The sequence below is a fragment of the Solea senegalensis genome, linkage group LG15 (assembly GCF_019176455.1).
Source record: "Solea senegalensis isolate Sse05_10M linkage group LG15, IFAPA_SoseM_1, whole genome shotgun sequence".
Classification (NCBI taxonomy): Eukaryota; Metazoa; Chordata; class Actinopteri; order Pleuronectiformes; family Soleidae; genus Solea; species Solea senegalensis.
Window position 1 is genome coordinate 21,186,602 of NC_058035.1, and position 13,355 is coordinate 21,199,956.

The 13,355-nt window shown below is 41.8% G+C and overlaps 1 protein-coding gene across 4 annotated transcripts in view; it reads left to right on the plus strand.

Moving 5' to 3' along the window:
• Positions 1-13,355, plus strand: part of LOC122781834 (bone morphogenetic protein receptor type-1A-like) — a 32,653-nt gene that overhangs the window by 9,499 nt on the left and 9,799 nt on the right. For 2 of the 4 annotated variants that reach the window (XM_044045895.1, XM_044045898.1), the window contains exons 2-3: positions 588-687; positions 7,791-8,109. In XM_044045895.1, the coding sequence (XP_043901830.1) occupies positions 8,040-8,109 (70 nt within the window). In that variant the 5' untranslated portion in view covers positions 588-687; positions 7,791-8,039. Of the gene's footprint in view, positions 1-587; positions 688-966; positions 999-7,790; positions 8,110-13,355 lie in introns of those variants that run through there. The other 2 variants (XM_044045896.1, XM_044045897.1) reach the window with 2 other exon arrangements.

Below are 13,355 nucleotides of genomic sequence, written 5' to 3' on the forward strand. Positions count from 1 at the left end.
GCTCCCAAGAGTTCTCTCTCTGATCTGTACAGGAAACCAGACTTGAAAAGTGTTTCTACTTCCTGTCAATACAATTGACAGGGCACTTTCGGGGATTTTAAATCAAAATAATGTTGACTTGTTTTACTATGGTGTTATTTTCTTGTAAATAACATGTGTAATTATTCATCTAAAATTAACGACATTTTGGCTTGAACAAATTTTGTGTCTCCTGCTATTTCGATTAAATTTCAATGGATTGTTCAGCCCAATATACATTATCACTTCCTTTCGCCCACGCCTTCAAAATAAGAGCCACTGACTTTAGCGTTTTAACTACTTCGTGTAGAAAAAGTGAGCTGTAACGCACACACACAGACACAAATACAGACACATTCAGATAGACACACACATGCACACAGATTTAAATGTCAGTCACTTTCCAGGAAAAAGACTCGGTGTGATGTTATGTGTTAGTGTTTGTTCGGATCAGAAACACAATTGCCCTGGAAATAATCCACATTAATCTGGTAGAAAGTCAGGACTATTATGGGATGGATGTGTTGTTAGAATCATTACGTCAGCATGTCTTCATCTCTGTGTTTTAGCTCATGCTCGTCCTGACCTGACTCTGCTTCTGCGGGACCACATTTCCCATGGAGCTGTGCACCGACACACACACTGTTCAACCATGGAGCCACCAGTCAGGTAAACAAACACACACACACACACACACACTGTTCCACCATGGAGCCACCAGGCAGTACACACACACACACACACACACACACACACACACACTCACTGTTCCACCATGGAGCCACCAGTCAGGTATACACACACACACACAGACACAGTGTTCAACCATGGAGCCACCAGTCAGGTGCACACACACACACACACACACACACACACACACACACACACACACACACACACTGTTCCACCATGGAGCCACCAGTCAGGTGTACACACACACACACACAGACACAGTGTTCAACCATGGAGCCACCAGTCAGGTGCTGCACACACACACACACACACACACACACACACACACACTGTTCCACCATGGAGCCACCAGTCAGGTGTACACACACACACACACACACACACACACACACAGAAAAAACAAAACAAAACGTTTTTGTGCGGAGGAACCGGTGATTACTACTTAAAACTTGATTATCCTACATCATACCAACCTCCCCCCTTTTGCTTTTTGAGATTAACCTTTGGCCCCTGTGCTGAAGTGACGGCAGTGCTGACCAATCAGGAAGCTTCCTGAGTTGTTTTTTTTTTAATTGAGGCCTCTGATTGGATCATTTGAACTGTCATGTGATTTGATTAATAACCACAGAGCAGGAAGAGCCCTGATTACACCGAGCCTGCAGGGTGTGTGTGTCTGTGTGAGGTAATGCCTTGCAACGAAAAAGAAAGCGTGTGTAATTGTGTGTTATAGGTGCAGTGTTTGAGGAGAAACGTCTGGAGTGTGTGTGTGTGTGTGTGTGTGTGCGTGCGTGTGTGTGTTTGTGTGCGTTACCTCTTTAGAACCACTTTCTGTCATAAACATTGACCTTGTCAGGACCAGTTGTCCTCATGGAGACCAAAACCTGGTCCTAATGAGGCAAAACCTCATTTTTGAGGAAGTTTGGTCATTAACTGGTTAGGGTTAGTGAAATTGCAGTTTTGAGAATCACAAACGCTGACGTTGCAAAATACTCTGTCAGAGAACTGTGTTGAGATGCATTAGTTTATTCATTTTTAAATGTATTTTTTTTTTACCACTTTTTATTCACCTGGAACCAGTGTGACGTGAAGTGAGACGTATACAAGCAGTACACAACTATGATGTCATCCATCATTGTTGCATTCACTGATGCGTATATTTGTCGTCTTCTTCATGCGAGTGAAGATGTTTCTTGAAACGATCGCATCAATGTTTTCCTTTTATGAAGCAAATTACTCAACCTCACATAAAAACACAATGTACCATAAAACATTAAAATAAGAATCAATAAAATGAGAAAATGTAGAGGGGAAGTGAGTCACTGTGCTTCTGAGTATTAAAAATCTGTCTCAATAGAGACAGATTTTAAAAGTTTCAAGTTTACTTTAAAAAACTACGTTCCACTGTGTGACTTTATGACTGTGCGTATGAACGTATGAACGTATGGATGTTGAAAAGAGGCAGATTTTGGTGCCTTTGTTTCAAACAGAGTCAAACAGTCTGCAGCACAAAATCACTCCCATATGTCCCTCAGCTCTGTGACATCCAGCCCCGCCCCCATCACCACGACGACCAGCACGCTTCACTCACTGCAGCAGCAGCAGCTCGGTTCAGATCGTGTCGGCCTGGGTCCACTTACTCAAATCTGTAGTTTATACACAACGTTTTCATAAAATCTAAACGATAGAAGCCGCTGCAGTGTTTTTATGAGCTTTAAAGTAAAAACGTTGAAAAAACAACATTATGTCACTCAAAATGTGTCGTTCAAAGGTGTTTTTTGCTTCATAAAATGTCAGAAAAAACTGCTGTGAGTGAATATTTACAGCAGGTCAGTGAACGCATCATCATCAGCTCTAAACTCTGTTTATTATAAACTCATAATCCTGTGACTCTTTGACTCACTGATGCGCCGCTCTTTCTTATCCTCCTATGTTTTCACTTCTCTGTAGAAACAATGTTTTAAAAACCAAACTGTGTCTAATTTTAAGCCTGATTAATGTGATTGTTTTGTTCGTAACGCACGTAATTATCCTTAGTTTAAAGAAATAAAGCCGGTTTTATCTGAAATGAAAGGTAATAATAAGTGTATTTTAAGATCTTGTGATACAGATCATGAACAGTAGATTGTATTTTAATTTACAGTGCACATGTGTATATACATACTGTATATATTTGTGTATATCTGGCAGCATTAGTATTAGTATGTACCTGGTTGAACTGGGAGCCGTGCAGTGTCACATCCACTCATGACTGATTTATGATCATAATGCTGCTTTTTTATCATCCTGAGTGTATTTGCTTTTTACGACTCCGCCGCGAGACAAAGGCGTTACTGTGTGTGCTAGTGATGTATGGACCTGTTACCATGGCGATTTAGAGTGACTTAAAAACACCTCAGGGCTCTGAAACAGTGTCATGCTGCTTTATTATACTTTTTTATGGCGCTGTGAGCAGACGCCTCGTCAGTTTGAGCTCCGTCAATCACGGCTCATTCTCCTCAATCAACTCCAACCCCATTCCATTTGATATTGATTAGTTTAGAGCAGGTCTGTTATGAACAACTGTTATGATATTGCAAATAATAATGATATTTCAAAGTAAAAGTTTTTTGTATGGAAAAAAACCGTAAACGATTCGTTTTTTTTGTCTTTTTCTAGATGTTTTTCTGTAAACATGGCAGCGTTGTTTCAGGAAATTCCTTAACTACTCGGCCAAAGCCAACTAACCAAGCCACGTAACTAACCAGCCAAACCAACTAACCAAACCAACTAACTAACCAGCCAAACCAACTAACCAAACCAAACAAATGTCCAACATTGTTTTTGCTGCATCCACACAGAACTCTCTAAATGCTGCAGTACATATGCCAGGCCTGTGTGAGGCACTGTAGCGCAGAAATACAGAAAAACACCAAAACCGCTTCCTTGTGAAAGAAACGCACGCACGATAAAACCTAAACAGATTCACAAACACTTGCCGCTGCCACATTGTGGTTATAGATGCACAGCAAATTAGATGGTCTTCATTTTTCTTCATCGGTGCAATCATTCATCATTCTTACATTTTTGTACTTGAGAATATTGTCTGATTTGTGGCTGCAACTAAACTATTTTCTCACCATTGTTTGATTCAATAAAAGTTAGAAAATGTCCATCAGTGTTTTCATAACCTGGACATTTTAATTTGTTATGTGGTGCAAAAAACCTCCAGGAAATATTCACATTTAAGAATCTGAAGTTGCCTGTTCTGTAGTAGATGGAAGTAAAACATTGGCAGGGTTGTTGGTTGAATTCCGGGAATGTTTGTATCTTCAGATTTTCTTCATTGTTTCACTGACTATAAATAAAACGTGGGGATTAACTGATGAAGAGGAGATTAAGAGGAGTTAAACCAGGTAGATGGTGGATTTTTCTTATGCTAATCCGCCACTGGGGACGAGGAGCAGAGCAGCCTAGCAAACAATGGCAGTGGAGCCAGGAAGTCTGGCCTGGAGTCTCCCTGAGAGGCTGCTGCTGCTAATGCTGCTAATGCTGTGTGAGAGGACGGCCCCTGGAGGGACACAGGACCTGGGCCAAGATGGACGCAGAGACGGGAAGAAGAGAGAGAGATGGAGAGTGAGAGCTGCGTTTCATTCAAGTCAAAAGTCTGAACCTCATTCCATGGATACATGAACAAGGGTAAAATGAACAGTCGCACAACAAAAACAAATACAATTAATGAAAAGAAGAATATCTTGAGTACAGACATGGCAATTTACGATATTATCGCTTGTTAATCGTGGTGAATAATTCATCTGCGATGATTCTGACCAGGTGCAGACAGAAGGCTAAGAACATATTTTTATAGACGTCAATAATATCGTAAGTTGTTTTTTTTCACAAGTGGCAGCCATTACGTCAGAGCTGGGTCTGTGATGGAGCTCTGACTTTCCGACGTTATGAGGTTGATCCTAAAGAAGTTTTTGGTATTAACTCAGGATCTGAACAAAAAACAAAGTTCCAAGTTGAACCAATTCAGAGAAATACATTGAAGTTATTGTATCATTGTTTATTATTGATGTTGTGGCTTTTTTTCATCCACCACAACAGAGCGTGAACTGACCGCGGCCACACGCTAAAGTAACCTCTGTGTTTCCTTCAAACATACTGGAATCAACAAGAACCAGAAGAATCTGAATCATAGCTGGAATCGATCACAATTCAAATGATGCACCACCCAAATATCAGTCAAATAAAAGATTTCATTATTTTTACAGAACATAAATCTTCTGCACCAATTAACAGTTAATTATTAACCAACATTAAATTAGTTTACTTTGCTCTCTACAAGAATTAAATGGTTAAATCTGAATAGTTGTGGTTTGTGGACAAGATTTGAAAAAACACTGATCAACATTTTCTGGACCCAACAACTCGATTCATTCTGACTGTTGTTCATTTTCCCGTTTTTCACTTTGCCGTCGGTGTAAGAGAGTAAAAAGCTGTTGATGTTGGTGGCGTTGTTGGCTCTGTTGTTGATGTTGTTGATGGCGTTGTTGACGTTGTCGAGTGTGCTGCTGGACAGTGACTCGTCCACAGTCCTCGTCTCAGCATTAATATTCTCCACCATCACTGATCTCAGTCTCTCCCTCGTTACTGCATTTATTTGTGGAGCTCAGGATCTGTGTGGTTTATTTAGTCTGCAGCAGGAAGAGGAGACGCATTAAGGCTCCATTATTGATGTTTGACCTGTGATGCTGCAGTCAGTCAGTCTGTCTGTCCAGAGGGGGAGGAGGGTTTTTTTTGGGATGGATTGTTAAAAACTGTACCTTCTCAACCACACAGATTCACTGTAATATCATCCCATTGTAAAAACACGCTCTTTATTTTAGAGTCAGATTTGTGAATTAAAGATTGTAACATTTAACATGGGAATCAAAAATGTGTTATTAAAATCAAAATAATCTGCTTTTATTTGATGAAAATAAAAAAGCAACCAAGCAAGCAACCTACTAACCAACCAAAGATACTATCTAACCAACTAACCAGCTAAACTAACTATCCAACCAGCTAAACCAACTTTTCAAATCAAACAACCAATTGGCCAAGACAAACTAACTGACCAGCCAAACCAATTAACCTTTCAAGCCAACTAATCAACCAACCTTTCAAATCATCTAACCAAACCAACAAACTTTCAATCAACCACAACTAACCAAACCAACAAAACAAACATCCAATCTAATAATTGCTGTGGTTGTTAGTCTTTGTTGTTAGTTTGTTTAGTTCTGGTAAAGCTCTGTTCTGCCTCTTGTCTGACCCCGCCTCTCATGTGACCCCGCCTCTCGCCCCAAGGTCGGCTGAGATTGGCACAGCAACCCCACATGACCCTCACAAAAACAAGCAAATCTGTGATGAAGATGATGATCACACGATGGTCTCAGTTTCTGCTGCCAGTCTGAATCCACTGCTTTGGTTTCAATCCCAACACATTTCCCAACATCCCCAGGGAGGTGTGACCTCAAATTCCTTCCCCTCCTGGGGGGAGGCGGGGAGTGAGGGAGGAGGAGGAGGTGGAGACTGTCCTGCTATGGCTCAGCGGTTCTCTATAGGGGCTGTTTATTCTGTACAGGTGAACAAAAACCTCCTTTCATTCCCGTCACGCCCAACGTTCCTCTGATGTCATGACGTCCGGCTGAATTAACCACAGCAGCTACGCTACATTAACCGCCGTTTGCTGAGGACAAGGCGAGACAGACAGACACCGGTGGACACCAGAGGACGACACAATTCTCACTGGTTTTGAGAGCAGCACTGAGGCTTTTTAAGTCAACTGTTAAGACCATAGTCTGATTAAGACTACGTAATCAGACCATGTACAGAGTCTGATGTGAGGGCGTGTGTGTGTGACTCTACCTCCATGGGTGGCACTGTTTCGTGCTACAACATCATACAGAGAAACTGTTTCAGGACAAAGTGTATTTTAGTCAAAAAAGCTGATTTTAAAAGTAGTGACTTTATATGGTAAAGTTTCCGGTGTCTTAAATGCTGCAGTGAAGGAGGTAAACGTCTCTGTCACGTCTGCAGACGGAAGAAGAAGAAGGAGTTTGTTGTGAGGAGGAGGAGGAGGGAGAGGAGCTCTTTTTATTATTTAAAAAATGATTCTTCTGTTTTATTTTTTTGAAGTCATGTCGGCTGCAGTTTGTTTCCAGATGCTGAAACTGTGTGTGTGTGTGTGTGTGTGTGAAGGAGGGAGGAGGAGGTATGTTTCCTGTCTAACAACAGACAGCCCTTCCTGAGCCTGCCTCGTCTTGCCCTCCCTCCCTCTGAATGTCTTGAATGTGCCTTTGTGTGAATATGTGTGTGTGAGTGTGTGTTATCTCTCCTGTTGTTGTTGTTGTTGGGGTCTAAACGGAGCAAAGAGCCAGAGAAAATAAACACAGTTAAAAGTTTTGTTGTGGCAGCGAGGTGAAGATTCTTCCACTTACACTGTGAACGACACAGTGACGCCAAGTCTCTCTGTCTGTCTGTGTGTGTGTGTGTGTGTGTGTGTGTCTGTCTGTGTGTGCGTGCGTGCGTCCGTGCGTGTGTGTGTCTGTGTGTGTCTGTGTGCTTCAGAAACGCGCACACCTTAATCCAGCATGTATTTCCTACAGTGATTGGCAGATTATGATCTGTTAACCCTTCGTGTTCACACGGCACAGTCAGACACACTCTCGGTAAATTACAGTGGAAACAATAAATTTATATCGCATATTTTTTTAAAAAACAACAGACCTCTGTTGACCTCTGTTCTAAAGCTGGTGAAAGTAACGAGATTCATTCAAGAAACCTCGTTAATTTCCTCACTGACGTCCACTCTCTGAATACTCGCTGCTGCTGCCACCTTGTGGTAGTAGATGTACTACACATGAGGTTGCTATTGGACAAGAAATGTTTTCTTCTTCTTTTTCTTCCGATTTCTTCCTTGAAATTTTACTTTTTATTAAAGCAGTCATTGATAAATTCACATTCACATTCATTCACCCTCTCATCCAAAACTGCCCAAAGTTGCATGAACTTGTCTTTTTAACTTTTGTCTTCATCTATTTTTGTCTTTTCAGGGTTTTGGACTCAGAGAGCCAGTGAGACAGAGGAGGACCAGAACCAGAACCAGATATTTTGATATATCACCGTCCACAGCCATCGCCTTCCCTATCTCTTCCTCCTCCTGCACGTCCTCCTCAGCTCCTGCTGTGGATCACAGACTGTCCTCAGGACGTCTTCTGTCAGTCCAGCTCCTCTGTGAAGTTACCTGATCACAGTTCACGTCCTTGGCTCCAGATCCAGATCCAGTCCAGTCCTGCTGCAGGATGGCAGGTCTCTCATTCTGTTTGGCCGTGACGATGTCCGCCGCTCTGCTGCTGACCCTCAGAACTGACGGTAGGACATTTTAAATCAGTCGGTGTGTCTCATTGCTGACAGGAAACAGAGACAGGAGGAGGACCTGTCTGTTTCCTGTCAGCAATGAGACACACAGACTGACATTTTTAAACGCATGTTCTTTATTTATTTATTCCAAAACAGGAGAAACATGTTTCCAGATCCCCAATCCACTGAAACTCTGACAATGTATTTGTCCTTCTTCCTTCTTCTTCTTCCGACTTCCTTCTTCTTCCTTCTCCTCTCAGTTTCTTCTTCTTCTGCTTTCTTTCCTCCTCTAAATTAGTAAATTAAAGGAAGTGCTGCATGTGAAACATAAACCACTTTAATCGTGCCATCTTATTTCACGAACCTTATCTTATCTTCAGAATAAGATGAGACGGACTTTATTGATCCCTGAAGGGAAACTCAGTTGTCCAGCAGCTCGACAAAGAACAGCTGAACAACGACATGAAAGACGATGCAATCAGAAAATAAAAGCATAAAAATCTGGTCTCCTCCTGCTTGACTCAGCACTTTTGTCTTTCTTGTTTTGACTGCAGTTAATCATTGACTCATCACCTTTTATGGACCAAGAAGAAATCAACAGATTAGATTAAATTAGACTTTACCCATCTCTCACTGTCAGAGACCAAACTAGAATAAACAATAAAAATGGAACCAGAATATTGAATTAATATGCGACATAATTTTATAAATGTAAAAAATACATATTTACACTTATGAAGTACTGTTCACCTTTGAGTGATGATGAAAATAATGGTTAGTTGCAGCTCTGCATACAGTCTGTTATCAGTCAGTAAAAATCTAAATATAAGAGATAAAATGCTAAAGAAAATAATATAAAAACACAAACATTTTCTTTTGCATAAAAGAGATGAGATTTAGTGGGAAAAACCATGAAATAATGATAATAATAATAATAATTTCCTCCACCCTCGGCTCATCGTCCTCTTTCTCTGCAGCAGGAAACTGTTGAAGTGATTGTTGCTGCTCTCACTTCCTCCTTGCACATGAAGCACTTCCTGTATGGCAGTGTATGAGCTGTCGGCGGCACTAAACGCTCCAAACAGCCATTGTTCATTCTGTCCATCCGGAAACATCCGTCAGTCCCTGGGGACGCATAACACACACACATACACATACACATACACACACACATACAGCTACTGTGCTGCTCACGGGTAAAAACATGTTCATCAGGCTGGTAATTGTCTGTTTTTAATCAAAAATGGCTTTTTTTGTTTTATGTATTTATTATTTAGTTTATACAAAGTAAACGTCTCTACAATGGAAAAAATTTAAACTGATTAACTCGCCCATATTCTCCAGACTTCTTTCTTCTTCTCCAGACTTCTTTCTTCTTCTCCAGACTTCTTTCTTCTTCTCCAGACTTCTTCCTTCTTCTCCAGACTTCTTTCTTCTTCTCCAGACTAGACTTCTTCTCAAACTTCTTCCTTCTTCTCCAGACTTCTTCCCTCTTCTTCTGACTTCTTCCTTCTTCTCCAGACTTTCCTTCTTTTTATCTTCTCCCAGACTACTTCCTTCTCCAGTCTTCTTCCTTCCTTCTTCTCCAGACTTCTCTTCTTCTCCAGACTTCTTTCTTCTTCTCCAGACTTCTTTCTTCTTCTCCAAACTTCTTCCTTCTTCTGACTTCTTCCTTCTTCTCCAGACTTCTTCCTTCTTCTCCAGACTTTTATCTTCTTCTCCAGACTACTTCCTTCTCCAGTCTTCTTCCTTCCTTCTTCTCCAGACTTCTTTCTTCTCCAGACTTCTTCCTTCGTCTCCCAACGTATTCCTTCTTCTCTTAACTTCTTCCTTCTTCTTCTGACTTCTTCCTTGCAGTTTTTCAGTGTTCATGCAACACAGAAAAATGACTGACTTATATTTCTAATGTAACAGAAAAAAACATGTTATGAACTGTTGTAATGTTAAAAAGCATGTTTTTTTAGCAAGTAAATGTAGCATTTTAAAGTGAAAGACAAGAATCTTAAAGAGAGGTAAACAAATGAATCTGTCCATATTTGACAGTATTTAATAATCACTGTTACAAATGAGTCATTTTTGTTCCCAGAACGTTGTTGATAATTGATTAGTGTGTGCGCGTGTGGTGAAACCTGTTAGTGAAGTTAAAGTCACTTCAGTCAGAGTCGTGGTGTTTACACAGCGTGTGTTTGATTAACCATGCGTGCTGCTCCAGACGGGTGGGGCTGAACACCTCGAGGGGACTCAGAGGAAAATTTAGACTTTCAGACACTTGATGTTGTTGGATTCTGCTCTCCTTCTCATACACACACAAAAGGTCGTAAACAAGCGCTCCCCCAGTCCACTTTTAGCAGCAGCTCGACCACATTCCTCTCACACAGCAGTGGAATGAAACAAAATGAACGTTCATTCGCTGCTGCTGCTGCTGCTGCTGTTGCTGCTGCTAAAACTGCTACTGTTTCTGTTGCTGCTGCTAAAACTGCTGCTGTTGCTGCTGCTGCACGACACAGATCATTTAAATTAACTTCACTTAAACTTCACTGCATTAAGACTTGACGATACTGGCACAAAACAAATTTAACAGTTTACATTTTAAACAGAGGCAAATTTGTAGAATAAGATGGTTTGTTTGATATATATGAACAATATGTATGTATGTGTATGTATGTGTGTGTATATATATTTATACGCGTGTGTATATACTGTGTATGTAAGTATACAGTATGAATATATTGTAGTGCAGTACAGTACCTGTTCTACATGTTTTTGAGGTGACATAAGCAACTTTTTTCAGTGATAAATCAAGTGGCGACTGCTTTCGCTGCTGCTGTTAGTCACATGACACCGTTTGAACAGTTGGACGTATTTTGTGTTTCTACAGAAGCAGAATCTGTTTTTCTGAATAGGGCCACACGGTGGTGTAGTGGTTAGCACTCTCGCCTTGTAGCGAGAAGACCCGGGTTGGAGCCCCGGTTGGAACAAGGGCCTTTCTGCATGGAGTTTGCATGTTCTCCCTGTGTGTGCGTGGGTTCTTTCCGGGTACTCCGGCTTCCTCCCACAGTCCAAAAACATGCAATGTGGGGATTAGGTGAATTGGACACTCTAAATTGACCATAGGAGTGAGTGTGAGAGTGAATGGTTGTTTGTCTCTAGTTGTGTGTGGCCCTGCGATGGACTGGCGAACTGTCCAGGGTGTACCCCGCCTATCGCCCGATGTAGCTGAGATTGGCACAGCACCCCCCGCGACCCTCTGGTGGAGGATAAAGCGGTTAGATGATGACTGACTGACTGACTGAAAAATTGCCGCATTAAATCAGAATAACCAAGCAGAAAAATTATTTAGATTATTTAAATTATTTAATTAATTCAGAAATGCTGAGCTAAGAAAATTAAAACAAATACCATTCTCATTCAGGTCACACGGTGGTGTAGTGGTTAGCACTCTCGCCTTGCAGCGAGAAGACCCGGGCCCTGCGATGGACTGGCGAACTGTCCAGGGTGTACCCCGCCTAACGCCCGATGTAGCTGAGATTGGCACAGCACCTCCCGCGACCCTCTGGTGGAGGATAAAGCGGTTAGATGATGACTGACTGACTGACCATTCTCATTCATTTTGGTAAAATAAGAAGAAATTCACTGTCAGTAAGTCACATGACACAGTTTGAAGTCTTTAAAGTGAATTATTTGTTGAACAGTTTTATGTCAAATTACCAAAAATTTATTATTCTACTCCTAAAATCAAAAAGGCTTAAAAACCTCGCGTTGGCACCCCCAGTGGCCGTGTGTGAACCGGCGTACTGTAGCAGTGAGTCTTTTTTTTTCATCGTCTTGATTAGTCAGCGTGTTTGCAGACGATGAGTCATGGCTCAGAAGTCTGGCTCAGCTGGCAGTTGTAAACGTTCCTGTTGAGCGACGCTTCGTCTCCTGACCACAGAGACTGTCCTCAGTGTCCCCTCCGGTCCTGGTCTTGGTCCCGGCTGCCATATTCAGATGAGACGTTCTGACGCCGGCTCTGGACAAACATCAGTCGCAGCACGTCGTGCATGTAGAAGAGAAGCAGCGTCCTGTCACTTTAAGAGCGTCTGATTACCCAGCATGCTCTCTGCCAGACCTCAGTCTCCACTCTGACTGCTGGCACAATTAAGGCCACATGTGGATGGAACACACAGAGACAGCAGCCATGTCCACTCCTCCTCCTCCTCTCTCCTGTCAGTCACAACGCCACAGCCAATCACAGCCGCCCTGTATGGAGAGGGGTGGGCGGGGCCATGGGAAAGTCTCGGTGAGGTTTCTCAGCCGTAGACAGATGATATCATCGCTTGGTGTAAAAATGTGCAGCTGCTTCACAACTGGAAACCTCAGACTTGAGTGAAATGTGCTCCGGTTACAAAACGGTAAAATTCAGAGAGTTTTTGTCATTTATGAGCAGAAAAACACAGAATTCTCCTGTTTACAGTCGTCGTCTTCATCCTCAAAGGTTGTAAAATTAAGATCATTTGGATGAAAACATTGTTGTTGATGTCTCAAATGTATAGTTTGAGTGTGTTTGTTTGGGAAAACTGAAGTTTGTAAAAGCACTCACTCTCCCACACCAAAGTCCAGAGAGAAAATCAAAGCAGCTGCTGTTCTACTGCTGCCTCGTGTGGTCACTTTGTGTCACTGAGGTAAATCTGAACCTGAAATCTGAAGTTTTTCAAACACTGAAGTGACAAAGCAGTGGATCAACAACTGTGTGCGTGATGTTAAAATCAGCTGTTTTCTCTATGGGCTTTGGTGTGGAGTGGTTTTTATATTGATATGAAATGATAAAAAGAAAAAAAAAGACAGTTCAGTCTCTGCTGAGAATCGGAGGAGGAGGGGCAGAGACAGACGGACTGTTGCCGTGGCGACCAGGGAGCTCCAAAGTACAGGTGTGAGTGAGTGTCTGTGAGTCAAGTCCAGACACGACTGTTTTCACTCTGAGCTGAAGGAGCTACAGTAGAAGTGAGAAGGCAGAAGATAGGAGGGAGTTGGAGGAGAGAGAGAAACGAGGTATTAAAGGAGGAGTGTAGATAAAGAGTCTGATATCAGAACAGGGATTATCAGAGCTGCAGGATTAGACATGGATTAAAACGTCTCAACTCTTTATCTTCATCTCATAAAAAGATAAATGAAATATTTTCACTCTTTCTCCCCCCTGAAATAAAATAGAGAGGATATGAAAACTTCACATCAGGATTATCTCCACCAGACACCATAACTGTCATTTATGAAGAGATTAT